The sequence below is a fragment of the Anolis sagrei genome, chromosome 2, assembly GCF_037176765.1.
Source record: "Anolis sagrei isolate rAnoSag1 chromosome 2, rAnoSag1.mat, whole genome shotgun sequence".
Taxonomy (NCBI): Eukaryota; Metazoa; Chordata; class Lepidosauria; order Squamata; family Dactyloidae; genus Anolis; species Anolis sagrei.
Window position 1 is genome coordinate 149,321,632 of NC_090022.1, and position 27,174 is coordinate 149,348,805.

At 41.5% G+C, this 27,174-nt stretch overlaps 1 protein-coding gene across 1 annotated transcript; it reads right to left on the reverse strand.

The window, feature by feature from the left end:
- Positions 1-517: 517 nt before the first annotated feature.
- On the reverse strand, positions 518-26,501 carry TESPA1 (thymocyte expressed, positive selection associated 1). The gene is made up of 9 exons (XM_067464824.1): positions 26,356-26,501; positions 19,819-19,994; positions 15,086-15,128; positions 12,105-12,154; positions 10,052-10,105; positions 8,374-8,410; positions 7,043-7,141; positions 5,227-5,435; positions 518-1,212 (listed from the first exon to the last, which is right to left on the reverse strand). The coding sequence occupies exons 1-9, from the start codon at positions 26,409-26,411 to the stop codon at positions 518-520; spliced, it is 1,419 nt and encodes a 472-aa protein (XP_067320925.1). The 5' UTR covers positions 26,412-26,501.
- Between the last annotated feature and the right edge of the window lie 673 nt (positions 26,502-27,174).

The following is a 27,174-nucleotide window of genomic DNA, read 5'->3' on the forward strand; positions in this document are numbered from 1 at the left end:
AATATTGCAGAAAACTTAGTGATGTTGCTGAAACAAAGTTGGGGGCCTAGCATTGTAAAATGTATGCATAATGTGCAGGAAGCTCATGACTCAATCCCTAGCACAGCCAGTTTAAAGAAGGCTAGAAGAACCAGTGATCAGGTACATTATAAGTCAGCTTTCATTTTCTGAGGTATCCATCTCTTACCACTCAAAAAGCTGGGTGACTTCTGGAATCCGTGTCCTCAAACCATTTAATAGACTCATAGAAGCATAGAATTGGAAGATACCACATGGGACATCCAATCCAACTCTTGCCATGCACGTGGTCCAATACTAGCATCCAGCATTTAAATGTTTCTTTCAGAAAACCCATCACCTTCACTACCATTATTTCTATGCCCTTTGCAGTAAGGTAGGCCAGGCCTAATGCAAATGAAGAACTAAAGTCTGAAGCACCCACACTGTCCTGCCACTGAATTTCAGTGTTTAAGTGACTTTCAATCTGCCAATGTTATGGTTAACTGCTCTCTCCCTTTTAACTATAATGTTGGGACAGATCTGTCCACACTTCCTTTCCAGAAGAGCCTTTTTCTGTTGACTCAGAAGACTCTTCATCTGATTCCTCACTGCTTTCATGTAGAGTTGTAACTGGTGGTGGAGAAAAATGGTGGAAGAATTTTTGAAAGCCATCAATGTCCAGACTTTCCCTGCTGGTTCCATCAGTGGAAGAGGCAAGCCGTGGTTGTAAGCCCAGCAAGATGAGATCTGTATTTTCCTTAGACTGAGCTGGAGCTTCACAGCAGAAACAGGGGGAAGTCACAGGAGTTGAGTCCATCATAATTGATTTTGAAGAAGCACTCTCCATTTTGATGGGGTCTTCAGGAGTCACTATGTGAATCCCATCCAATCTGTCTTTGAAAGCCTTTGCCATCACTTCTTGTACAATCTGTTCCAAGCAGTTCATGGGAACCTGTGTATCAGATGCCCCTGAAAGCCTTCTCTTTCGTGGCGAGATGTACAAACACATCCTGGAAACAGCTCTTTGCAGGCGTTGGAGTGGAGAGAGAGTCTCGGGGTTGGAGGGAGCATTCCATGATTCTGGTATTTCAGGGAAAGCCCAGAACAATTGGGCAGGAGAAATCTTCTGCACGGGGGTCTTAGATACATAAGAGTAGAGGCAGAAGAGCGCATCTGCAGTTACAGCCAGAGTCTGGACCTGCTTGAACCGACCTGCAAAAGAAAAGGTGTACAGAGTCAAAAGAACAATATCAGTCCAAGAAGACCCACCATCTTGATCCAAATGGGCTCATATGTTTATGATAGAGATCGTGCATTCATTGTCCATCTAATCATTGTTGTTGTGAGTCTACATACAAGACAAAACTGGAAATAAATAAATAAACAAATGATTTTTAATAGCCAAAAAAAGCTTACATTAGCACTGGTGGTGCCTGAAAGCAGAGGTTGAAATTTAATGTACCGTATATTTCGGCATATAAGACGACTGGGCGTATAAGACGACCCCCAACTTTTCCAATTAAAATATAGAGTTTGGGATATACTTGCCGTATAAGACCACCCCTCTTCCATCGCACACCGAATAAAAATAAAAAATAAAAACATCAGATTTGATTTCTATAAATTTCTATCTTACCTTGCCTAGGGTGAGACCAGAGCTGGGTCCAATGTCCTTTCCCCAACAACAACAATAATGGAAACCTAGAATTGGAAGGGACTCCAATGGCCATCCAGTCTAACCCTAATTCTGCCAGACAGAAACACATGTCCAAGCCCTCCCGACAGGTGGCCATCCTGTTCTACTTAATAACAGAAATAATAATAACAATAATAATAGAACCTTAGTGTTGGAAGGGACCTCAATGACCGTTCAGTCCAACCCCATTCCTGCCAGGCAGGAAGACACAATGCAAGCCCCCCCAACAGGTGGCCATCCAGTTCTAGTTATCATATATACTCGAATATAAGCTGACCCGAATATAAGCCGAGGCACCTAATTTTACCACCAAAAACTGGGGAAACGTATTGACTCGAGTATAATTCAGGGGAGGGAAATGCAGCAGATACTGGTAAACTGAGGGGACAGAAGTTGCCTTAAAGCCACCCAACACTTGAGAAGATTTTGCACTGCAGCCAGGTATTTCCAAGGTCTTGCCCAAAGGGCTTGATGAATATACCCTTTTTGAGATGGCTCTAAATCAGGCATGGGCAAACTGTAGCCCTCCAGGTGCTTTGGACTTCAACTCCCACAATTCCTAACAGTCAGTATTTGAGAACACAGAAATGCTGGACCACTCTCACAACCACCATGTCAGACTCCACAGAAAAGCCATTGAAATCCACAAGCATGTGGACAATTTCAACAGAAAGGAAGAAACCATGAAAATGAACAAAATCTGGCTACCAGTATTTTTAAAAACCCCTCTAAAATCAGGACAGTAAATAAAAAACAAAACTCAAAAAGCAGGGGAAATTCAGACAATACAAAATTAGGACCAGCTAACACCTCCCAACAAAGAATCCCCCCAGGCAGGAAGCAGCCAGGCTTTGAAGCTGCAAGGCCATTCAATGCTAATCAACAACATTCCCACGTGGCAACATTCCCACTTGCCTCAAGCAGACAAGAGTTCTTTCTCCCACCCTGGACTTTCCACAGATATATTGCCAAGTTTCCAACAGACCTCACAACCTCCGAGGATGCCTGCCATAGATCTGGACAAAACATCAGGAGAGGAAACTTCTGGAACATGGCTATACAGTCTGGAAAACTCACAGCAACCCAGCCAGTAGGCTGTTAGGAATTGTGGGAGTTGAAATCCAGAACACCTGGAGGGCCAAAGCCTGATCTAAATGCAACTTTTGATATTGATTTACTAAACTTTGCAATTTTCTCTGGGGAATAGTGCCACCTGAAACTTTTGGAATGTGTCCAAAGGAGAGCGACTAAAATGATCAAGGGTCTGGAGAACAAGCCCTATGAGGAGCAGCTTAAGGAGCTGGGCGTGTTTAGCCTGAAGAAGAGAAGGCTGAGAGGAGATATGATAGCCATGTATAAATATGTGAGAGGAAGCCACACGGAGGAGGGAGCAAGCTTGCTTTCTGCTTCCTTGGAGACTAGGACGCAATGGAACCATGGCTTCAAACTACAAGAGAGGAGATTCCATCTGAACATGAGGAAGAACTTCCTGACTGTGAGAGCCGTTCAGCAGTGGAACTCTCTGCCCCAGAGTGTGGTGGAGGCTCCTTCTTTGGAAGCTTTTAAACAGAGGCTGGATGGCCATCTGTCAGGGGTGATTTGAATGCAATATTCCTGCTTCTTGGCAGAATGGGGTTGGACTGGATGGCCCAGGAGGTCTCTTCCAACTCTTTGATTCTATGATTCTATGTGTTCATGATTTTCCCACTTAATACACACATTGTTGGCATGGCTGGAAATGAGTTAATTTCTCCTGCTATTAAAGAAAACATGTTCTGGATATGTCTCAAAAGCTAAACTTTCTTAGAACATTTCTGTTATTTTTCCAGATGTATATCTGGTGATTTGAGTTTGTGCTCAACAGAACTGAACCTTTTGTGTTTTTCTACAGTACTGTTGATGTACCCTGAAGAAATGTAGGATGCTTCTCTACCAGGCATGGGCAAACTTTGCCTATGCCTGGTGTTAGGAATTGTGAGAGTTGAAATTAAAAACAATCTGATAGAAAACTGGGACTTGTAGTTTGGTATGGTACTGGCTCTCTTAAACAGGGAAGGCTAAGGAGGGCATTCCCCTTTAAGACTAGCTCGCCCCTCTCACTGGCGATTCCCCTTTAAGACAAGCTCGCCCTTGCAGAGGCTACATAGCTCTTGGCTGCAGAAATGAAACAAAACGGGGGAAAGAGACCTTTTTCTTCCTCCCTTTGCAGGCTCTTTAAAACTTTTAAAACTTAGCTGCTGAAAGAAAGGAGAAGCTGAGCAAAGAGAAAGGAAAGAAACCCCAAAGAGGGGAGATGGATCAGGAGAAAGAGGCCTGAGCTGGTCGGAAATGGGAGGCTTTGCTGCTTGGGGGTGGTGGAGGGCAGCCTCTTCTGCCCTTTTTTCCTCCAGGAGGAGGACGAGGAGGAGCAGGAGCAGGAGCAGAAGTGGCAGGCCTGCGAGGGTGGTGGCCAGCTGAGCTTGTGCAGGGGCAAGAGCAGCAGGCTGCGCTGCTTGGGGATGGGAGGGGGGAGGAGGAGAATCGGCAGGTCTGCCGGGAGGGCTGGCCAGCTGAGCTGCGAGACCAGCAGGCTCCCTTTGGCCTCTCATGGCTGCTCCCGTCCCTCGCTCTCGGCATCCTCAAGTGGTGGAACTTATAGCCGGCACACAAGACGACCCCCCCACTTTTAAGATGACTTTCTTGGCTTAGAAAGTCGTCTAGTATGCCGGTTTTTACGGTATCTGTTTGCCTTAATGCACAAAAATTGAATCAGTCATTTTAAAATCATTATTTAAATCAACAAAGGATAGCACAATTAGCATTTCACATTCTTTTGATTCATGACTTTATAGAGCCTTGATATTTTAGTAATTTAGTAATTGTAATTGTTTTGCTTTAAAAAATTAAATGCCCATATTTTTGCTGGTGGATCAGCTATTAATGTAGTGAATTAATTTGATGAGGTTCACTTAAATAATCAAGGTTAATGAATTGCTTGCAGCATTAATATTAACAGTAATAAATTAGCATTACACTAACATTTACAAGCTCAGCCTGGAACATACAACAAACTGTAGCAGGAATTTTAGCTTAATTGAAAGCCCCCATCTCCTCCCCACAACATCCACATTGGTCAGCTGAACAATCTAAAGATAGATAAGTCAATGATAAGTAAAACTGAGCCCTTGGGCTGCAGGTAGACCCTAAGGCTGGCTTTATGGCATTTGACTCTTTCATAATAATTAAAGTGCCCTTTAACAGCATCCCATCCAAATGGATTTCATCTCTAGGAAGTTGGCCTATATTGTTTGAACATCCCAAGCATCCTATGTTTCAAAATAATATGTGGCTTTCTGGACACATATACATTTGTTTGAGAACTTTGGTTGTGGACAGAAATTTGTTGAGAGATATGTCAAAGACTGGATGCAATGCTTTTTCAATGCAAGGCATGTGCTTTGCTACTTGACTGTGACTTCTCTCCTGAGTTTGACTCCAGTCTTCCCTTTGGGATCACAGCTCTGGAAGAACTGCCTCTCTGTCAAACTCACTTGCTAAGATCAGGCAAGGATCTTCTGTCTCAATCCGTTGCACCTGGGCTCTCAGGAAAAGCTGGAAATCAATGCCCTTGGCCTGAGATGGAACAGAGAAGAACCGGGCTGGGATCCAAGATGTGGCCTGCGGCTCCTCTTGAATGAAGCCCAAGTTGCAGAGGACTGTCTCCACATCCACTTCACAAAGGTCCAACACCTCTGAGATACTACAGGGAGAAGGATGAATGGGGTGTACAAATATAAACAATCTTCAACTTATTTTTGCATTTCTCAAACATACCAGCTATGCTCACTGGTTCGTACTCTTACTTAATTCCAGTATGAGGCAATATCAGAAATACCATAGTGTCTATTGATTATGTGAGTCCGAGTTTGCTGGTGTTGACTTCCAAGTAAGCAAGTGTAGCAGTACAACCACAGACCTAATGTCTGCACAAATTTGACCATGATCCTGGTGTTTACCCCCTTTATACGAGCCCCCAGTGGCACAATGGGTTAAACCATTGTGCTGGCAGGACTGAACACCAAAAGATCAGAGGTCCAAATCCGGGAAGAGCATGGTTGAGCTCCCTCTGTCAGCTCCAGCTCCCCATGTAGGGACATGAGAGAAACCTCCCATAAGGATGGTAAAACATGCCCTGGGCAATGTCTTTGCAGACAGCCAATTTTCTTACACCAGAAGCAACTTGCAGTTTCTCCTGTCACACCTGGCATGAAAAAAAACCCCAACCCTTTATATTCCTCACCTATGTGTATATCTTAGTACAGTGGTTCTCAACCTGGGGTCCCCAGATGTTTTTGGCCTTCAACTCCCAGAAATCCTAACAGCTGGTAAACTGGCTGGGATTTCTGGGAGTTGTAGGCCAAAACACCTGGGGACCCACAGGTTGAGAACCACTGTCTTAGTACAATTCTTATGCTATGGAATTGTACTAATAATTAGAAGAACACAAAACTCAATTAATTATTAATTATTTTCCTCATCTTCTTTCAAACATCAACAACCATGGGATTCACCACTATCACTGATTTGTTCTCATAATAATTTTGTTTGGTTGGTTAAGCTACAAGTGAGGGCCACAGTGGTGCAATGGGTTAAACCCTTGTGTTGCGGAAATGCTGATCTGAAGGTTGGCAGTTCGAATCCACAAGACGGGGTGAGCTGCCGCTGTTGGCCCTAGCTCCTGCCAACTTAGCAGTTCAAAAACATGCAAATGTTAGTAGATCAATAGTTACTGCTTGCGTGGGAAAAGGCAAAAGTATGCTCCAAGCAGTCATGACAACCATACAACCAGGAGTTTCTACTGACGCAGGTTCCTCAGCTTGGAAATGGAGAAAGAGCACTACCTCCATAGCCAGAAATGAAAGGAGAAGCCTTTACCTTTGTCTCTGTGTTTGTGTTCATTGTATGATATCTGGGCATCTGAGGTGATATATCCGGTATTCCTGTTCCTGTTCCAAAACTGGAATATGGTGGTGCAGGCAGTAATGACTGGTACCTTCCATATCAGGGATAAACTGCTTGTAGGTTTTATTTCTAATTTTAAAGGAACTAGCCAATATGGCAAACCTTATTACCCACCCACCCCATAAAATCTGTTCAACACCAGGAGTACCTCTCTTAAAGTTCAGATTAAAACCAGTAGTAAATTCACTGTCTCAGGCTCAATTTATGCTGTATTATATGGGTCTACACTAATATTTTTTCAAATTGCATTATATGGCGATGCAGATCCAGCCTCATTGAAATGGAGGTCAGCAGCTGCCAATGGACATAGGTAGGCCAAGCCTTACCCAAATGTTCCTCATTTACCTGGAGGTAGTCTTGTTTGTACTGCCCGAGATGGCACTGGAAGCCATGCTGTGATCCAGATTAATATGCTGAGAAGACCATCTGCTATCTTTTGGGAACCTGCAATGAAAGAGGAAAAAAGTGATTTATCTGGCTTGACACATCTGGTCTAGAAGAAGAAACCCACTAATGCAAGAGTGAGGAAATACACAGTGCTCCAGATTTTGTTCTACTGCTACTCTCAACAGACCCCCAACAGCATAACTGAAGTAACAGAATGTCCAATAGCATCTGCAGGGTGATATAGTCTCCATCTTTGGAGACAGGGTATATTTATGGCAACAACAATGGTCTAACAGGAATTCCTTCTCCACCGATTAACTTGGGAACTGCCATTTTCTGAGTGTTCTCAAACCAAGAAGGCTTAGCATCCTCCAACAGAGCTTGGAAAGGCAACTTTTTTGGAATACACTCGTAGAATCTTCCATCGTACCTGGAAGAGTCCAAGAGCAGTCATTCAAAAAGCAGCTTTTCTGAGCTCTGCCCTCACCAGATTAAACTCCATAGGATTTTTAAGGGGATATTCAACAACTACAAAGATGAAAAAGTTAACACACACACACACATGTACTTGGAGAGAGCTGGCCTTGCACTTTGCCTTCTCACCTCAGATGCCCAGATAAAGAAGAAAAATAAGTGTCTTTTGGTTGCTTTAATTTCTAAAATCTACCACTTAACAGGAAAGCTTAGAGAAGACGATGGTGAGGAAAATGGAAGAAAAAGGAAGAGGGGCCAGCCAAGAGCAAGATGGATGGATTGTATCCTTGAAGGGACTGGCTTGGCTCTGAAAGAGCTGCGGGAGGTGACGGCTGACAGGGAGCTCTGGCGTGGGCTGGTCCATAAGGTCATGAAGAGTTGGAAGTGACTGAACGAATAAACAACAACACCACTTAAGTTACCTGAACCATAATTTTGTGTAATTAATTAGTAATGTATAATTGGTTAAGCTATGAAAGCCTTTCACTATGGAGATGACCTGTCTTATAACTCTCAGATTCTTCTGTGCCTAATCGCAAGATCTAGCATTTATGCAATTTCCATTCTCCAGCAAATACATACAGGTATCAGGGAAGAGGGGAATTATTGTATTGAGGCCTCAATTGATTAAATATCCATACAAATACCCCAGTCTTAAAATGAAGCTGGGAGGAGTAGTTCGAATGTATCATTTCCTAGCTTTATTTTTAATTTTAATTTTAAATCTTATTATCTAGATGTAAAAATCCAAATTAAATATTGACATCTTCAAGATGTACAAAACTTTTGCTCCAATGAAAGTTTGTGCCTCTTACCCAGACTCAGCTCTGCCTTTGTTGAGGAGAAACATTGCTAGAAAGAAGGGGAGAAAAAAACATTCAAGAATATTCAAGCATTCAAGAACAATAGCTACACCAAATCCTTTCCAGGTTAGTTATCAGCCAAAAAGCCTAAAATAAGCCAAATAATGTATGTTTTGAATACTAGAACTTTGATCTTCTTCCTACCATCAGCCATTCTGAACCCTGACCTCTTGGTGTTGCCTACAGCACTCTCGTTTTCACTGACTTATTGTCACGTATTTCCTACTGGAATTTAATGTAAACTGTCAACCCGTTGAGCATTCCAGAGTTCAATTTGCAAGAAAAATAATGATTCTATCTCCTCCTCAACTTGGGAAATTTGGTTTTCAGTCCTAGCACTGTCCCAGACCCATCTGATGAGGACATAAGAGAGGGACTTTTTATGACTGCTCACTAGCGTTGGAATTTTGGAATTCCCTTCTTTAGCTAAGATGGCCTTTTCTCTGCCATGCTTCAGAACAAGCACTAGATGATTCACTGATTGATCACAATGTTTTTTATGTAGATATACTGTATTTTTATATTTATTGTATTTTTTTAAAAATACTTGTATAATTTTTAAATCATGGGTCGCCAAACTAAGGCTTGTGGGCTGGATGCAGCCCTCCAAGGTCATTTCCCTGGCCCCTGCCCTAAACTTTAGATTAAGTCTGAACCGACTTGAAGGCACATAACAATAATGATCCTAATTCACTTGACTGTCTCATCAGCCAGAAGCAGGCCCACACTTTCCACTGAAATACTGGTAATTTTGTGTTGGTTAAAATTGTTCTTCATTTTAAATATTATATTGTCCAGTCATATATTTTTTGGCACTACAATTAAGATATGTACAGTATGCAAAAGAATTTGTGGGGTTTTTTTTTCAAACTGTAATATGCCTCTCCAACAGTCTGGGGGACCATGAACCAGCCCTTGGCTTCAAAGGTTTGAGGATCCCTGTTTCAAATCAATGCTGTTTTAACATGACTTCATGTCTAATTGCATTTTTCCTTGTTTTTTAAAAAAAATCTTTCTTGGAATCTGCCTTAGATCCCACGTTGGAGCAAAGGTGGGTCATTTAATTAATTATTTCATTAATTGCTTTGAAGGCTTGGTGAGTTAGATGAAAGCAATGTTTCTTATCTTAATAATTCACAATGTGGTAAGATGCAAATTTAGATACCATTTGTGAAATCCGAGCTGCTATACTCTAAAGTCGAGTTCACATCTTTGAAAGTAGACCTCCCAAGGCCTTAGCTGCTTGACAAAGACAGACTTGATCATACATAAGTCCCGTCATGATACATCAGATCTAACACTGTGCTGCCTGATTTTATCTCAGCTAATTCGATATGACAGCAAGCCAAGCAAAACAAAACAAAAAAATAACTTTAAAGATATGGCTGACATTTTGTACTGGAACTATTGATTCATATACTAGTGTTACAAATCTGTATCTGTCCCATTTTCAGTAAGTGCATATTCACTAGTGTTATCCTGCTACTTTCTGTTTGCTAGTCATTTAGCTCAGTAATGCAGAAACTATTCTCTTTTGTTCATAAAATGTCTGCAGGTTCATCCAAAAATGTTAGCTCCTTTTTTGATATTCACTCAGTGCAGAAATATCTATCTATCTCACTCTCCTTACCTTCGGCTCCCAGGCTAAGATCATCTTCGAAGCTGGTTCTATTGCTGCAGGATCCTGTAATGAAATGCATATCAAAGCCACAATCATCCCAATGCTCTTGAGAAATGCTCTTGAGCATAGTCAAGAAGCCAGGGGCTGAACGATTTGACGAAGGTCAAAAAGCTATGCACTGTTTTTATGAAATATTATCAGGAATGCAGCATTATGAAGCCCTTTTTATATAGGCCTGGCTAAGTGTTATATAAATCCATGACAGCACAGACAAGTCAACACACATAGCACAGGTTGCATCCAGAGGCAGCCCTAGGTAATTTTCAACGGTAAGCAAACAGTATTTTGCCCCCCCCCCCCCCAACCAATCATTGATATATATTTTCTGTTCGTCATGGGAGTTCTGTGTGCCATATTTGGTTCAATTCCATCATTGGTGGAGTTCAGAATGCTCCTTGATTGTAGATGAACTATACATCCCAGTAACTACAACTCGCATATGTCAAGGTCTATTTTCCCCTTAGAGTGCCTCAAGAGTGCCCCTGAGCAAAATCAACTATACTGCAAATGCTTACTTTGCGTAATGGGTTGAGCCGCCCCTGGTTGTATCATTCTTTGAGTGTGGAAAACAAACTCCTAAACGCCTTTAATTGTCCAACTAAGCTTGGACTTTTGCAACTAAGTCCAAGGTCCCACTGGTCAGCAGTTTGAAGCCATGGGTCAGGGGGAGCTCCTGAATGTCAGTCCTAGCTTCTGCCAACCCAGCAGTTCAAAAGCATGCTATGTAAGTAGATCAATAGGTACCGCCTTGGCGGGAGGGTAAAAGGGTGTCCCATGCAAACATGCCGACAAAAAGATCAGAGATGTCTACAGACAGCAGTCTCCTTTGACATGGAAAATGGAACAAGAGTTGAGCATTACCTCCAGATGGCAGAAATGAAAAGGGGAAGGCCTTTACCTTATCTGTATATTGTATGTCCTTGTTTGTGTAAAAGGCATTGAATGTTTGCCTTATATGTGTAGTGTAATCTGCTCTGAGTTCCTCCGGGGAGATAAAGCAGAATTTAAATAGAGTGCATTATTATTATGGCCACCCTGTAATGTCAAAGCTCATTTTCTTTCACTCTCAAAGGATAGACACAGTAAAATCAGAGAGAACAACAGCATACCACCCCTTTGCTATGTCAGCTCCACTGGCTGCCGATCCAATTCCGAGCACAATTCAAAGTGCTGGTTTTGACCTACAAAACCCTATACGGTTCCGGCCCAGCGTATCTGTCCGAACAGATCTCCCTCTACATCCCACCTCGGAGTTTAAGATCTTCTGGGGAGGCCCTGCTCTCGGTCCCACCTCTATCACAAGTGAGATTGGCGGGGATGAGGAGCAGGGCCTTCTCGGTGGTGGCCCCTCACCTGTGGAATTCACTCCCCGGGGAAGTTAGATCAGCAACATCCCTCCTTTCCTTTAGAAGGAAATTAAAAATATGGATTTGGGACCAGGCATTTAGGCAATCTGGCAGATAAATAAAGGACTACGACGACTGATAGGAATAGACAATGGAGAATGAAATATGGAATCTGAGTTGTCGAACGCGGAGCCTGAGATTGGTTTATTGACTGTGATATATATTGATTGTTTTTAACTGTTATAACTGTTTTAATTGCTGTTTTTATATGTTTATCTGTATTATTGTGCAGGCATCGAATTGTGCCTTTTTGTAACCCATCCTGAATCCCCCCTCGGGGGTTGAGAAGGGCGGGGTAGAAGTACACAAAATAAATAAATAAGCCACATGCAGTATCCATTATATAACCTGAAGGTGAACTCTTAAAAAATGCCCAGAACATCTGAAATTTGGTTCAAAGCAAGGCACAGACTTTACTTGTGCTTTTACCATGAACATTTTTTGGTTTGACTGCCATCACACTGCTAAAATGTTGGAGGTGTGTACACTCACCTTTGTAGATTGGGTGGGGGGGGGGGGGGAGGAGGCTCCCAATACAGTTTCCTGATTCCTAGAAACTGCCCATTCCTGCAACAAATAAGATGGAAAACACTTACCACAGGCCAAAGGAGCAGAGATGCTCTCAGGGAAGGGATCAACTGAAGAGCTGAAAGCCAAAATGGAAAGTTCAATTATTTTCATTATTTTATTTTATTTTATTTAGCTAAAAGCTGTTGTACATCCTCTGCCTCTGAATTACACATGTTGCTTTTAGGCAAGAAATTCTCAAAGGTGGTTTTTCTTGTTCCTTACTCTGAAAAGCACTTGGTATTTTTGGCAGTCTAACATCCAAGGATGACCATGCTTAGCTTCCAAGATCAGATAACATCTGTTGCCTCTACGGTATTTAGCCCATAACCCTTTAATTTCCAAATAGAGACCCCAAAGGCAAAACATAAAACAGAATAACATAAAACATATCTAGATTGTAGATTTTTCGGGCTGTATGGCCATGTTCTAGAAGCATTCTCTCCTGATGTTTTGCCTGCATCTATGGCAGGCATCCTCAGAACTCCCAACCTCTGAAGATGCTTGCCATAGATGCAGGCAAATCATCAGGAGAGAATGCTTCTAGAACATGGCCATACAGCCTGGAAAACCTACAACAGCCTAGTGATTTCAGCCATGAAAGCCTTTGACAATACATAAAAAATATCATTTGTTTCCCAGTGAGATCTGTTTTTTTAAGTCAGTTCTTAAATTTCACACAGCTCAGACCACATTTTCATTGCTAATAGAATGGCAGCTACTCTAAACACAATAAATTGCCTATGGCCTGACAGCAAGAACATCTCTTTATTCTCAGAGGAGCTTTTCCCATAGGCTTATCAGAAATATTCCTAATGTGTACATATCTCAGGCTCCATTTTACAATCAAATGCCAAGATCATTCACTCTAGTCATACTGCTTAAACAGATTTTAACATTTCTTAAGGTATGTGCATATTGCCCACTAACAATTGGTAAAATGAGAGTATTTAGTACAGATGGTGAAAAAGATTCCTTATTTTAATTTGCACCAAATCCTCAAAACACAAAAATCCAAGCTGGCACTATCATTAAGCTACTCTGGTTTCTCCTCAGATCGTATAAATCTTTCGCCATTTATTAAGCTACTTCCATCATCTGGAGTGCTGATTTCAAATATTATCCCTATAATTCTGCATTCCTCTGCCAGCTGGAACATCAAAAGCAACAAGTCCCATCTGGCAAGAGCCCTGGCCTTGAAGGGGAGGCCGCAAAGGGTTGCCATTTGACCACAGAGGCACTCATTTCACTCTAATGATGTATGTTGCTAAAGCCAACCCTACCAAGCAGTTTGCTTTTTGCTTGTTGCAAACATGAAGTCTAGAGCAAAGCTGCCATAAGATATGGCTGGGAATTCTGTGGACTATCCATGATCACTGGCACTATCCAAGGTGCTGAACCCTAAACTCCACCGCCCCCCCCCCAAAAAAAAACAAACAAACAACAACTATGGACCTTGGATAGCTTTTTTGCCAGTTAGACTAAAATTTATCATGGATGGTTTTCTACTGACTTTGTTCCCCCCAACTGTCAATTTTAAAAAATTAACAACTGGATATATGATACAATTGCTCCCTCTAGTGACATAGGTAGGAAAATGTTGCATTCATGGAAACCAGCAATTGAAAAGTTTTGGAAGGCTTAAAATGGGTCAGACAATTGTACTGACCCTTAGAAAACAAACCAAGTCTGTCTGATAGTGCAACCTTTACTATGGTAATCAAAAGTAACTTTTGATTCACACTAACTTTTCAAAACTCAAAACATATTGGCAAAGATGGTCTTTAAAAATATGGGGTGCAGTGGCAGGATTAATATCAGTTTCAATACGTTGAAATTTCTGGAACTACATTTTCCCTCTATATTTATGGAGTCTGCATCCACAGGTTTAACCAACCGCAGCCCAAATATATTCAAAACAATTCCAAAAATGCAAATCTTCATGTTCCTGCATGCCAAGTATGACACTGATTTGTAGGCATATTCTGCTGTCCCTCCTGCCATTTTGAGTTTATTTCAAGCTTATCTTCAAGCTCTCTCCAGCACCTGTTTGAGTTGTTTGCCATTTCATATAAGGGACAACATTTTGCTATTTGGTTGTCAGACACTGGGTGTCTGCACTCTACACCACTGGAGAAATTACACTGTTTAGCCAGTATTGCACCACCTGACATCCGCGGAGAAAAAGCAGCTAATACTGAAAGGACCAAGGCAGTGACATCTACAGCTCATCCCTTGTTTGGGTATCAGCCAGCATGTCAATGACTTAAATCAAGAAATAGTTTTCTAAGATCTACAGAGACACTCTCTGGAACATCTTAGCAAGCGAGAGTCCAAAAGTGGCAGGCTCAAACCCAGAACCTCAACCAATGGTTGATACCAAATGAGAGACTCCCCCCTGGGCACACAGAAGACTAGGCGACTTGGAAGGCACTGAATAGACTGCACTCTGGCACCACGAGATGCAGAGCCAATCTTAAGAAATGGGGCTACAAAGTGGAATCCACGACATGCAAGTGTGGAGAAGAGCAAACTACAGATCACCTGCTGCAATGCAACCTGAGCCCTGCTACATGCACAATGGAGGACCTTCTTGTGGCAACACTAGAGGCACTCCAAGTGGCCACCTACTGGTCAAAGGACATTTAATCAACTACCAAGCTTGCAAACTTTGTGTTTTCTCTGTTTGTTTGTTTGTTTGTTTGTTTGTTTGTTTGTTTTGTTCTGTTAGAAATGTAATACAATTGTCTGGTTGCCCCTGACACAATAAATAAATAAAAATAAATTTTGCTATGTCATTGTATATAATGGGACTTCAGTATCCATGGATTTTTATGTCCACCAGGGGTCCAGGAACCAACACTTAGCAGATACTGAGGGACCAGTAATTCAGTTTCACAATGTCCTGTTCTAGACCACTTAGTAACCTTGAGTATTCCATTGTCACCCAACCTATTTGGCCTACCAATTGTCACACCTGAGGTACATGACATCTCATAGATAAACTCACCTGCATTCCTCCAGCCAGCTCTCAACATCATTAGATGAACTCCCTGTTTGAAAGATGAAAAAATATGCACTTATTTGTACATTCCTTGGTGAAATTACTATATAGGAAAGGCCAATCAATACAATCTCCTATGAGTGTATCCTTGAGATAATACTTAAGGGAATGGAACATAAGGAAGGGAATTTTTCTCCAACCTGTTGCTCTCCAAATCTTATACCTCTCTTAGTCCCCAGATAGCTTGGCCAATGATAAAAGATAGCGACCATTGTTGAAGATTGTAGTCTAGAGCACCAAAAGGGCACTCAAGCTAAGGAAGGCCAAGCTGAGTATCCCTTCCCTCCCTTTCATTCTGTCTGAAGTTCCAGGATCTCTTGCTAAATAAAGAGCAAGTCATCCAAGATGTTTAGTCCTGTCCAGTCGCCTTTTCTTTAACAAACAACTGCTAAAGGTAGAAGGAAACATTTGTGGACTATGGGGTTGAGGAAGAGGACCTTTAACCCACAGTCACCATTGTCCTCAACTTGTGCTTGTTATTTCAAGCAGGAGGAAGTACTCATAGTCTCCAAGGAGAGTTTGTGAATAGGAACTCTTGTTACCATTGATTTCAAGGGTGTTCTTTTAAAAAAAAATTATTGAGTTTTGAGTTCAGTAACAAAAGAAAGAAAAAAAATAAACTAAAATACAAAGTAAAAAGATATTTTGGACTTAGTACATACAGATAACCAGTACAAATATAACTAAAGAAAAAGAAAGAGAGAAATAATAGAAAAAAGGAAGAAGGAAAAATAAAAATATATAGAAAAAAATAGTAAACAATTGTTATACGTAATTTGGCTTCCATCTACTTCTTGGCGGTGATTCCAAAGTATAAAATACCACATTATAACACTTGATCATTATATTCCAGCAACTTTGCCCTTCTTGAACATAGCATTTTTTCCTAAACAGCAAAATCCTTATCTACTTATCTTGATTGAGAAACATGCAGCTTCTCTTGATTATATCAATATTCTCAATATTTCAAGGGTATTCTTAGGCAAGGAATACTCAGAGATGGTTTTTCAAATTCCTTCCTCTAAAATATAGCACAGAGCCATATTTTCGCCAATCCATAATCTTAAGTACTAACTAGGACTGTTTGTTCTTAATTTCCAGGATCAGGCAAGGGTCTGATGTTTTTAGACCCTACCTATGAATTGCTTACCAGGTCCAAGTCTTACAATGGCAAGTAGAGCATGGTCAAACTTGCTATGGAGACAGTATAGAATTCATTGCACAGCTCTATCTCATTGCAAACATGCTCTGTTATGTCATATCACAACATTAATATTCACATTTGCTATTGATAGATGTTGGAGGAACGGCAAAAGAAATTTAAAGATAGGTTTAAAGCAAACTTTTTAAAATGTGGAATAAACACTCAGAATTGGGAAACCATGGCATTTGAGCTTTCTAACTGGAGGTCAGCTGTTATCAACAATGCTGTGGATTTTGAAGAGGTGTGAATAGAGGGTGAAAGGGAAAAAATGTGTCAAGAGGAAGGTGCATCAAGCAAGGACTGCTTGCCATCTGGAAATTTATGTTTTCAATGAGAAAGATCATGTGGATTCAAAAAAAGTCCCTACAGTCACTTACGGATCCACCACCAAGACTCTCCCCTGAAAGACAATCATACTCAGCAATGAGTGATAGATGATGATGATGATGATGATGATGATGATGATGATGATGGATAGATGTGGAGGAGACTGGTGGAACCATTGTTTTAGGGCACTGAATCCACACTGGTGGTGATGTTTGTTTTCAAGTCACCTACTAATTAATAATAACCCTACGAATGCCATAGGGTTTTCTTAGGCAAGTGATCCTCAACTGTATTATACAGTACTCTTTGTTTAGCTTCTAAATAAAGGCCTCTCGGACTTCAGCTTTTGGATTATGTGATTTTAATATTTTATATTAAGGTTGCAGGATTGAATCTGGAGAAAGTGCGGATGAGCTCCCTTTATCAGCTCCAGCTCCCCATGCGGGGACATGAGAGAAACCTCCCACAAGGATGGTAAAAACATCAAAAACATCAGGGCATCCCCTGGGCAATGTCCTTGCAGATGGCTCATTCTTTCACACCAGAAGCGACTTGCAGTTTCTCAAGACACTCCTGACACGACAAAAAAAATTCCATGTTTAAATGTTTAGATGCTGTTGTTTCTCAATTTAATATGGATTAATTTGATTAATAGTTATATGTTACAGTTGTTTTTATACTAGGTTTTTATATGTTGTAAGGCATTGAATTGCTGTGATCTTGTTGGACACCCCTTTGAGTCCTCCTGGGGGAGAAAAGCAGTATATAAATTGAATAAATAAATAAATAAATTCTAAGATCTCTCTTTTCCCCTTTGTCCCCAGTTTCCTTCCATTACTGCAAACCAAAATAGGGAGTACTTTAATGGTGGGAGGGGAAATAGTTAAAGCTGTTTCACTCACATGCCATGGCTCCCCTGAACTTCTCTATACAGGCTATTTATGAAAATCCAGACCAAAATCTAGATCCAAACTATGTGACAGTCTGTTGCCTTTGGCCCTGAAACAGGAAGGGAAACTTCCCGCAAGACTGCAGGAAGTCTTTTATCTACCACAACTTCATGGCCTCTGTATATTGTTTAGAACAACATCCCCTCCCAACCTCACTCAGAACCAAAGTGGGTAGTGAATGCCTCTTTTTAAACATTAGCCATTGTCTTAATCAAATTAAGAGTAGTGAAGAATGCTACACTGAACCACCTTGTATCTATAAGATATATAGATACAAGGAGGAAAACTGCACAGGAGTAGGAATTAGTGGAAACCATAGTGTCATTACATCCAGACAGGGTAGGGCAGGTCCTAGGCTGCCCCATACCAAGACAAACAAGATGATGATGGCAGGCGTGTTTGATGAGAGAATTCATCATACCTTCCAACTATCCCAATTTGGCAGGAATATTCCTACTCCGTCCTCTATTGTTCCACCTTTTCAGCTTTTAAAAAACAGTTCTGGTTTTTTATATATATAATAATAATACTCTATTTCTATTCTGATTGGCTGTGCCACCATCACACCATTTTAGATCACAAGATTCAGAGTATATGTTACGTATTATGCTTTCATACACAGCAATATCTTCCTCCCATTTCACTTTCCACAACTGTAGCAGAAAAAAGCAAAAGTGTGAGAGAAGGAAAGTATAAAAAAAGAATGCCACCTGGGTGACGGAAATAACAACATGACTCAAAAACAAAAGTTGCAGCTGACTGAATAGATGAGGCAGGCTCGTTGCTCAGGAGCAGGGCAGAACTTGAAAATATTGCATTTTAGGGCTACAGTTGGCTAGGAGTTTCTGCAAGCTGTAACCTACTGGATGCTGATGAAATGCAAATGTTGTCAACTCTAGCCAGCATAGCCATATTGAAGGATGATTGAAGTTGGAGTCCAGCAACATGCCCCCACCCAGTCCTAGAAAAGGAATCAAAATGTAGTCCAGAACCTATTATGCCAGAGTTGATGGGAACTATATATGGTCAGCTTCTGTAGAATTTTTTAGAAATATTAGAAACTTCTCCTTCAGCTCTGTTGCACCTCCTGAGGTAAGAAGAGGTAAAGGTTTTCCCCTGACATTAAGTCCAGTCATGTCTGACTCTGGGAGTTGGTTCTCATCTCCATTTCTAAGCCGAAGAGCCAGCGTTGTCCATAGACACCTCCAAGGTCATGTGGCTGGCATGACTGCATTGAGTGCCATTACCTTCCTGCCAGAGTGGTACCTATTGATCTACTCACATTTACATGTTTTTGCACAGCTAGGCTAGCAGAAGTTGAGGCTAACAGCAGGAGCTCACCCCGCTCCCTGGATTTGAGCCGGCGACCTTTTGGTCAGCAAGTTCAGCAGTTCAGTGGTTAAACCCACTGCACCACCGGAATACTTGATCACAAAAGCCTTAGTGTATGCAAGGTCAACTGTCCCACACCATGAAGATCTCATACCCTTTCCTTCCAAAATAGATGAAGTGAGACAGGGAAACCTTGGAAGTCACTCACTACAAATAACAACTAATTCAGATTTTGTAGTAATGAAGGCACAACTAACATACATCACAACTGTAACATCAGAAAGAATAACCTCACTCTTTTTGCAGAGATTTTAGTTAGTTTTAAAGGAGTAGGATGCATGGTTATCGCTACTTGGCTATATTTTATACTACTGAAAAACAACTTTTAGTATTCTGTCCTTCATAAATAAGAGTCAAGATAGATGATAAGTTTAGCATTTGTTTGGAAAGGATGCTTCCTCAAATGGTGAAAGATTTCTGTTCATGGCAGAAGGTGATTTTCTTCAATGTTGTATTTTAAGTTCGGCATGCTATAGTTTGTGATTAGTGGACAGAAGACAAACAAAGATCTCATTTACATCTCTCTTTGTAGAGTCATGCATCCCTGGGTGAGGTAAAGGACTGCTAATGCAAATTCTGCTTAACATCTAATTGGATCCCCTCTCCTCCTCCCCATAGCCATTTGAGAAGCTTTTTAATAGCGAGCAACTAGAAAAGTATTTGGAAAAACTGCAGCTATAATTTCACCAAGTACTTTGGAAGATCTTTTTACTGTAATGGTTTACTTTTGGAATTCTAAGGGTGGAGATATTACTAAGAAGGACAGCAAGTGAGTATACATCCATGTTAGCATGCAATTATCTCACCTTGGAGGAAACCATTCTCCAAACATGGGCTCTTCAGATCAAGTACATCCTCTGGAACATCAGGTATCTCCTCTTTGACAGCTGGCCATTTGGAGTTATGCTTGGCCCATGCATTGCGCCTCTCCCAAGAAGACTGGCCAAGCCATGAGGTGACCTTGTCCATCTCTGTTGAGAACCTACAGAGAAACAAAGAAACCCTAGGGAACTGAGTTCTTTTGGGATATTTCATTTGAAGCCGAACACAGGTTGCAGAACACCTTAACAGGCTTCTATTCACATCACCATGTTGCTGTTGGTTGTGTTGATGGTATTACTGTAGTTAAAATTGGAGGCAGAATGTATTTGACATTCTGACCCAGCTGTGTCACAGCTAGCTGATGGCCAGCTTCATTAAATCACTACTGACCAAGAGGTCATGAGTTCAAAGTCAGCCCGGGTCAGAGTGAGTTTCCAGCCATTAGTCTAGCTTACTGTCAACCTTTGCAGCCAAAAAGACAGTTGCATCTGTCAAGTAGGAAATTTAGATACAGCTTTATGCAGGGAGGCTAATTTAACTAATTTATGATGTCATTAAAAAAAAACCTTCCTGCAGTGTGCAGAAGAATGAGGAAGTACTCCATCGAAAGGACTCGGTATGACAAATGGATGGTGAAGCAGCAGCTCCCCCTGTGGCCGGAATTGAGCCAGAATCAAGCATACCCTCATGAAGCCGGATAACTGAAATGTTAAACTGAAATGTTAAACTGAAATGTTAAATTGTGTCTGTCTATATATGTTGTATATCTCATTGGCATTGAATGTTTGCCATGTATATGTGCCTTGTAATCGCCCTGAATCCCTTGTGGGGTGAGAAGGGTGGAATATAAATACTGTTAGTTAATCAATTAATTAATTAATTAAAAAGAGCTATTGTCATGGTTGCTGGTCTCTTGTTATGGGTGCTGTTTGATAATTGGCAGTGAATGGGATCATACACAAGTCTGGAGATGGTTGAGGACCTCTGGGGTTTCTTTTAATGGAGTGTTTCTAAATGCTTTGTTGTTGCATGTCTTCAACTTTCATTTATAGTGACACTTTCCTGGATTTTTCTGGTAAGATTTGTTCAGACAGGACATTTTTCTTGTTCCAAAGTGAAAATATTTCTTTTCTATGCCTGGGACATTAAGGCAATATTTTAAATAAATAAACAGCCTCCAGTTTATTCTGCTATTTTTCAAGATAATTTTTTAAATGTGGTTTGACTGAGTAGACCTGTATAAAATTGGACCATATGCCACATTTGTGAGAATTACATTTTTTAAATGATGCAGCAATTTAAAGAGAGTGGAGGCAACATATATGAGGGCTATTTTTCAAGCTTGAGTTAAAAGGAAGGATGTGCAAGAGCAGTTTGGAGCTCAGAAAACTATTTACTGAATGTACCTTAAGAGTGTAGACAGTAGTGCCAGCAGGATAGAACATGGAGGTAGGTGTCTTCATTCTCTTAAGGAGGTTGATGGACATCTGCCCCCAAGTTCTACCCTGCTGGTACATCAGGGCTTGTTTACTATGTTTCAAAATGAAGTGATTCATATTGATGTCTAAGAAACAAACCTCTCACTGCAGTTCTGCTGCAGAGAGTGATCTATTGCCTCATAAGAGAGTCTGCTGTCTGCTTCCAGTTCTCTTCTGCTTTTGTGTTTGTAAACAAAGCAATTGTTATGAAATGTCAAAGGGAAGCTAAAATTTCTCTTGCAAGTCAAGAAAGCACACCACACTACAGAGCCAGCCCTCCACATTTACAGATTTGACTTTTGCAGATTTCATTATTCACAAATTTAATGAAAATGTTATTTCTGGGAATCTCCACATTCTCCGGTGTGACTCTGTGGTTAATTTCTGCTTCATGGAAGGACCGGTCGTATGATTCTTCCACTTCAGTTGGAGGACAGATGAGTATGTTGCCCATCACCCAACATTATGGAACTTCCGGTGGAGGCCCCTCCACCAACTGGAGTGGAAGTGTTGTATGACGCTTCCCTCACATCACGGGAGTATTCCTGTGTTGTGCTGACTCCATTGGAGTCAGCCCATTTTTGCACCACTTGGGTGACACTTCCTCCATGTGATTGGGAAGCGTCGCCACAAGGGAGTGGTATACGAGTTGATGGATTCACCCGACTTCTCCTCAATTCAGTGATGAATCCAGGTGAAATGGGTCACTTCACCAAGTAATGTGATAAGGTCCTTAGAGATTTCTAGAAAGGCAATTTTCATCAAATCCATGAATCATTAAATTTATCAAGGTTTCCCAGTTGAAATTGATCATAGAGTTGAGCTGAAGGATTTGGAGACTAGAAAGGTGATGTCTCAAGGCGAAAAAATGTATTTTTATTCCCAGTTTTCCCAACAAACATGGAGGGCTGACTATATACCTCATTTTCTGCTTCTCCAGTCATTCTTCCATCATTGGGATGTAGTGCCCATCACTGCACCAGCTGTGACAATGGGCACCCACCTTGCTACAAAATGATAATCTTCTAGTAATTTCCTGTCAATGGGCTCTCCAGTGGATGCCATTTGAAATGATACCTCTTCCTACAGAGAACAACAAAGCTGAATTGTGCTTGCTGTTTTAAATGGCAGATGATGCCTCTAATGTAATCACATTCATTTTCAAACCATCCATTGTCTCCTCTTGAGCCACTCTTGCCCAACATGAGAGACCTCCAGATGTACCAAACTGCAGTACCCATCAACCTCAGCCAGCATCACCAGTAGGGAGGATGGGTACTGCAGTTAACCTATTTAAAGTATAAGCATATCCAGGGGAAGGCTATTAAGTATCCAGGCTCGCTCCGCATGGACTGCTCAGATGAAAGAGCTTTTCCTGGCATTTCATCCTTGAGATGTTTCTAATTTAGGTGTCAGATTCTGATGCTCTATGTAAACTAATGAGATCTGTCAAGGAGAGTGGCAAGCACTGTTATCACAAGTACCACTTAATGTTTTGAGAGCCTTGTTTCCTCTTTGTGGTTTGAGTCAACATCAGCAGGGAAATGATAAAACAGACAAATAGTCCAAACGGATGGGCGAGATGCCATGTTCTCCTTCAAACTAAGGACATGCACCATTTGTTACAAAATTTGGCTGACACTGTGCTTGACTTTTTAGAAAGCAAAATTAATTCGTCGTAATGTAGAGGAGATGGAGATGGATGATGTGGGGTCTTTGCCCCATTGAACCAGGTTTCAGAGGGCCCTTTCTTCTTGATGCAGTCTTGGCATGCTGTTTGAAAAGCTTGGGAAATGATTAAGTTCAACCCTTGATAATAGACTGGTAAGAAGAGCTTAGCAGTCTGAATATTCAAACCTTTATAAAGTCAAAGCTGGAAAAACATAGCTTTTTTTGCAATATATTTCCCCAGAATCCCTATGTTAATATGGTCAGATTTTTCTGCTGTAAGTATAGGGATCTTGTGGTTCTGCAGCTGGACTACAGTACCCAGCTGTCCACACTACTCCATTTGCTGGTGATAGATGATGGGAATTGTAATTGACATCTTGACAAGAACAAGATTGCCCCAATTCTACTCTTCTCTACAGTGATCCCCATAACTACATTATTCTTTAATGACTTGCCCCTGTGTTCTTATAGCTCAGTTGAGTACATGAAGTCTTTCCTGGCATGATCACAAATTATATGTAATGTAATGGAGCGTATGTCTATGTGTGGACAGTGGTGCTGTTATGTAAAACACAAGGGTAAGGAGCAACAGAGACAAGCAGAGTGTGAATGCTAAATAGGCCACTGGGCTTCAAATCCCACTCAGTGATAGAAACCTATTGAGTTGCTATAGGCAAGTTGCACTCTCTCAGCCTCAGAGGACAGCAGTGACAAACTCCCTCTGAACAAATTCTGCCAAGAAAGCCAAGTGACAGGACAGCCTTAGGGTCACCATAAGTCAGAAATTACTTGAAGGTATACAAAAATAAGGAGCAAAAGAGGTAATCTTATTTTCTATTTAGGTGCCTGAGTGGCTTGATCCAAAGCATCTTTTGCCAACTTGTCAGCTTCCAGATGTGCTGAACTACAACTTCTTTCACCCTTACCAACATGGTCATGTTGGCTGGGAAGATGGAAACTATGCTCCAGAACAGAGGGTACCAGAACAGAGAAAGCTGATCGAAGGGCATAGGAACCTCACTACCTGAGGACCTCATCACATTCCCTTAATTCCCTGTCCTAAAACACTTTGTCAATGCAGCTGGCACAGAGCCCATTGGATTTCACCCCACGATGTAAATCTAGTTCTGGTGGTGGTGGTAGTAGTAGTGGAGAACAAAGGGGACAACGCAGGACCACGCTAGAGAGCTACTATTGTGGCGTGTGATGGGCAAGTGGGTATTGCAGGTGATGCGGGACAGCAGGTGATAGATTTACCCCATTGTTCCACAATTTGCCCCACTGCCCTATCCCAAAGCCCCCACCCCACCCCAGGGAATTAAGGCAATGTGATGCAGCAAGGACCTCAATGTGATGAAATCTTGATTCAGTGTCTGGATGAAAGACACTATAAATAAATCTGAGGATATAAATGTAACTAAATCATTGCTAAGATTGCACATCATGTTTGAATAATATAAATCTATACTCACCTACTTATTTATTTATTTAAAACATTTATATTCCACTCATCTCACCCCGAAGGGGACTCAGGGCGGAACACAGCATATAAATGGTAAACATTCAATGATGGACATAAACAGACCTTGTAGATACATAAACATTAAAATCATTAATCTCAATGTTAAACTCCATTGTTTAAACTGTCTCAATCATTCGCATCCGCACTTCCCTTCCACAATAAATGATTATGGTGGGCCCTTGGTAGATACTGGTGTTTGGTTCCAGGACCTCCTGTGAAAAATCTGTAGATGCTCAATTTCCATTAAATACAACAGTGTAATGAAACCAGCATTGAAGCGATGGTCCTCTGCCATCAACTCCGCTGGACTGGCCACGTTGTCCGGATGCCTGACCACCGTCTCCCAAAGCAGTTGCTCTAATCTGAACTTAAGAACAGAAAACGGAACGTTGGTGGACAGGAAAAGAGATTTAAAGATGGCCTCAAAGCCAGCCTTAAAAACTCTGGCATAGACACTGAGAACTGGGAAGCCCTGGCCCTTGACCGCTCCAGCTGGAGGTCAGCTGTGACCAGCAGTGCTGCAGAATTCGAGGGTGAGTGGAGGGTGAAAGAGAGAAATGTGCCAGGAGAAAGGCGCATCAAGCCAACCCCGACCGGGACCGCCTTCCACCTGGAAACCAATGCCTTCACTGTGGGAGAAGATGCGGGTCAAGAATAGGGCTCCACAGCCACCTACAAACCCACAAAAATAGTCATCAAGGAAGACCATCTTACTTGTCCAACGAGGGATTGGCTAAGTAAGTAAAAGTAATGAAATCGTGTCCCTTATATAAATGACAAAATCAAAGTATGCCTTTTGATATTTTTTAAAAAAATATTTTCAAACCATGGTTGATTGAATCCGAATGCAGACTTCATGGATACAGCAGGTCAATTCTTTGTGTGTAAAACACCAACAGGATGCCAGCCATTGTGAAATTAAATCAGCACTAAGATACTCTCAGGCAGCCCTTGTCCAGATTGTATATTCCAAAAAAATAATAATCAGAGAACAGAGATTGTTGCTGTGTTGATGGAGATAGTTGAAATCAATGGAATTGCATTACAGAATAGTCAGCCCTGCACATTTACAGGGTTGATTATTACAGATTTGATTATTTGTGGATTTGATTAAAATATGCTCTTTCCTCATTTTTAGGTCCTCCAGTACAACTTTACAGCAAATGGGAGCGAAAGTGGTGTCAGGCTATAGTGTAGATGCACCCTGAAACTTGTGGCTGTAACTCACTTGAAAATTCAAATAGAATTCCAGAAAAGATATTTTAAAATTTGAAGGCATGGTAATCTGCAGCACATAATACCAAGTGGCCTCTGAATTTGGTGGAGGATAGAAAATCAATCAGGATGCTACTGATAGATCCCTGAGTGATTTGCAGTAACGTAATTGAAGTGACTCCCACTATCTGATAATAATAAGAATAGCAAATTTTAAAAGCCGCATTGCATACCCTTGGCAAAGAAGACAAAAATTGCTGAAAAAGAACACAAAGAGGTGGGAGTGTGGGACCAGGAGTGGGCCTGTGTGTGAAAGTTCTTGCAACCTTGATTCCTGTGGTTGATCATGTGCTTTGAAGCACCCTTGTTCCTTAATTCTCCACACAATCTATGCTTCTATTTTGCATAAGGCTTTGCCTGGTGGCTCTTGGTGTTCAATTTTTTAAAAAACTGACACACTTACCATACAGAGACCCCACTGACCTACAGATTCATTCTGCTGCAGTTTCACCCTGTTCTGCCCCAGAGCTGTTGCCTTCCACCACTTGTGATCCCACATACACACATGCATACAAATGTCAAAAAGGTGCCTAGGATATACAGCTGATCCGGACCTGTCCAGTGTTGTTGCTTACCTAATTCTTGGCAGAGCATGCAGGGTCCTAGGAAGACCCACCGGCAGAGCTGGCATTGCTCCATAAAGAGGACCGATCCATTCTGGCAACTCAGCAGGGCACTAGCTAGCAGTGCCCGGGCCCATCCCTCCCCTCCCCCTTCCTAGCCTCGCCATATCTGCGTCAGTAGAGAATGGAGGAAGCTGATCTGTTTTCAAGAGGAAACTTTTATATTCATCTCTGTGTTTTTTTTAAAAAAACTTTTCTCGTCAAAACCTCAAACAGTGGCCCACATCCGGAGCTCAGCCACCCCAGTGAGGGAAAGCTTAATGAGCTGTTGAGTGATGGCAATAAGGAAAAGGCCTCGGTGTGTTGGTTTCTTTGTCTGGCATTGTTTCTCTCATCCTTAAAAAAAACCTACAAGCTATTTTCAGTAGTTTGAAAACAAAGCACTTTCTCTTGGGAAGAATCATAACTCCATAACATCAGCTTTGCATACAGAGCTTCGAGCACCTGCTTTGCATGCAAAAACACCCAGGCTCCATCTCCAATATCTTCAGCAGAGCTGAGAGAACGAGAGACCTGAAGATAGGGAATCCACCTCAGATGTTGTTAACATGAAAACCCAGCATTTCTCACCATTGAATTAACTAGGGCAGGTGGTAAATGCAGTCCAAAAACAGCTGAATGACCACACATCCCCCAATCTAGACAAGTCGCTTTGATTTAAATGTGATTTTCCTGCTTCTTGGCAGGGGGTTGGACTGGATAGCCCATGAGGTCTCTTCGAACTCTGTGATTCTATGATTCTAAGTGTCAAGAAGATTTGCCATGATGGAA

Bases quoted from the DNA above. Each gene is read 5' to 3' on its own strand.
- TESPA1 (XM_067464824.1), bottom strand. From the start codon at position 26,411: ATGCCAGCTCTGCCGGTGGGTCTTCCTAGGACCCTGCATGCTCTGCCA. The intron at 12,155-15,085 runs GTGAGTTTATCT...TTTGGCTTTCAG, and splicing joins AGCTGGCTGGAGGAATGCAG to CTCTTCAGTTGATCCCTTCC. The intron at 7,142-8,373 runs GTAAGAGGCACA...CTTTCATTGCAG, and splicing joins AAAGGCAGAGCTGAGTCTGG to GTTCCCAAAAGATAGCAGAT.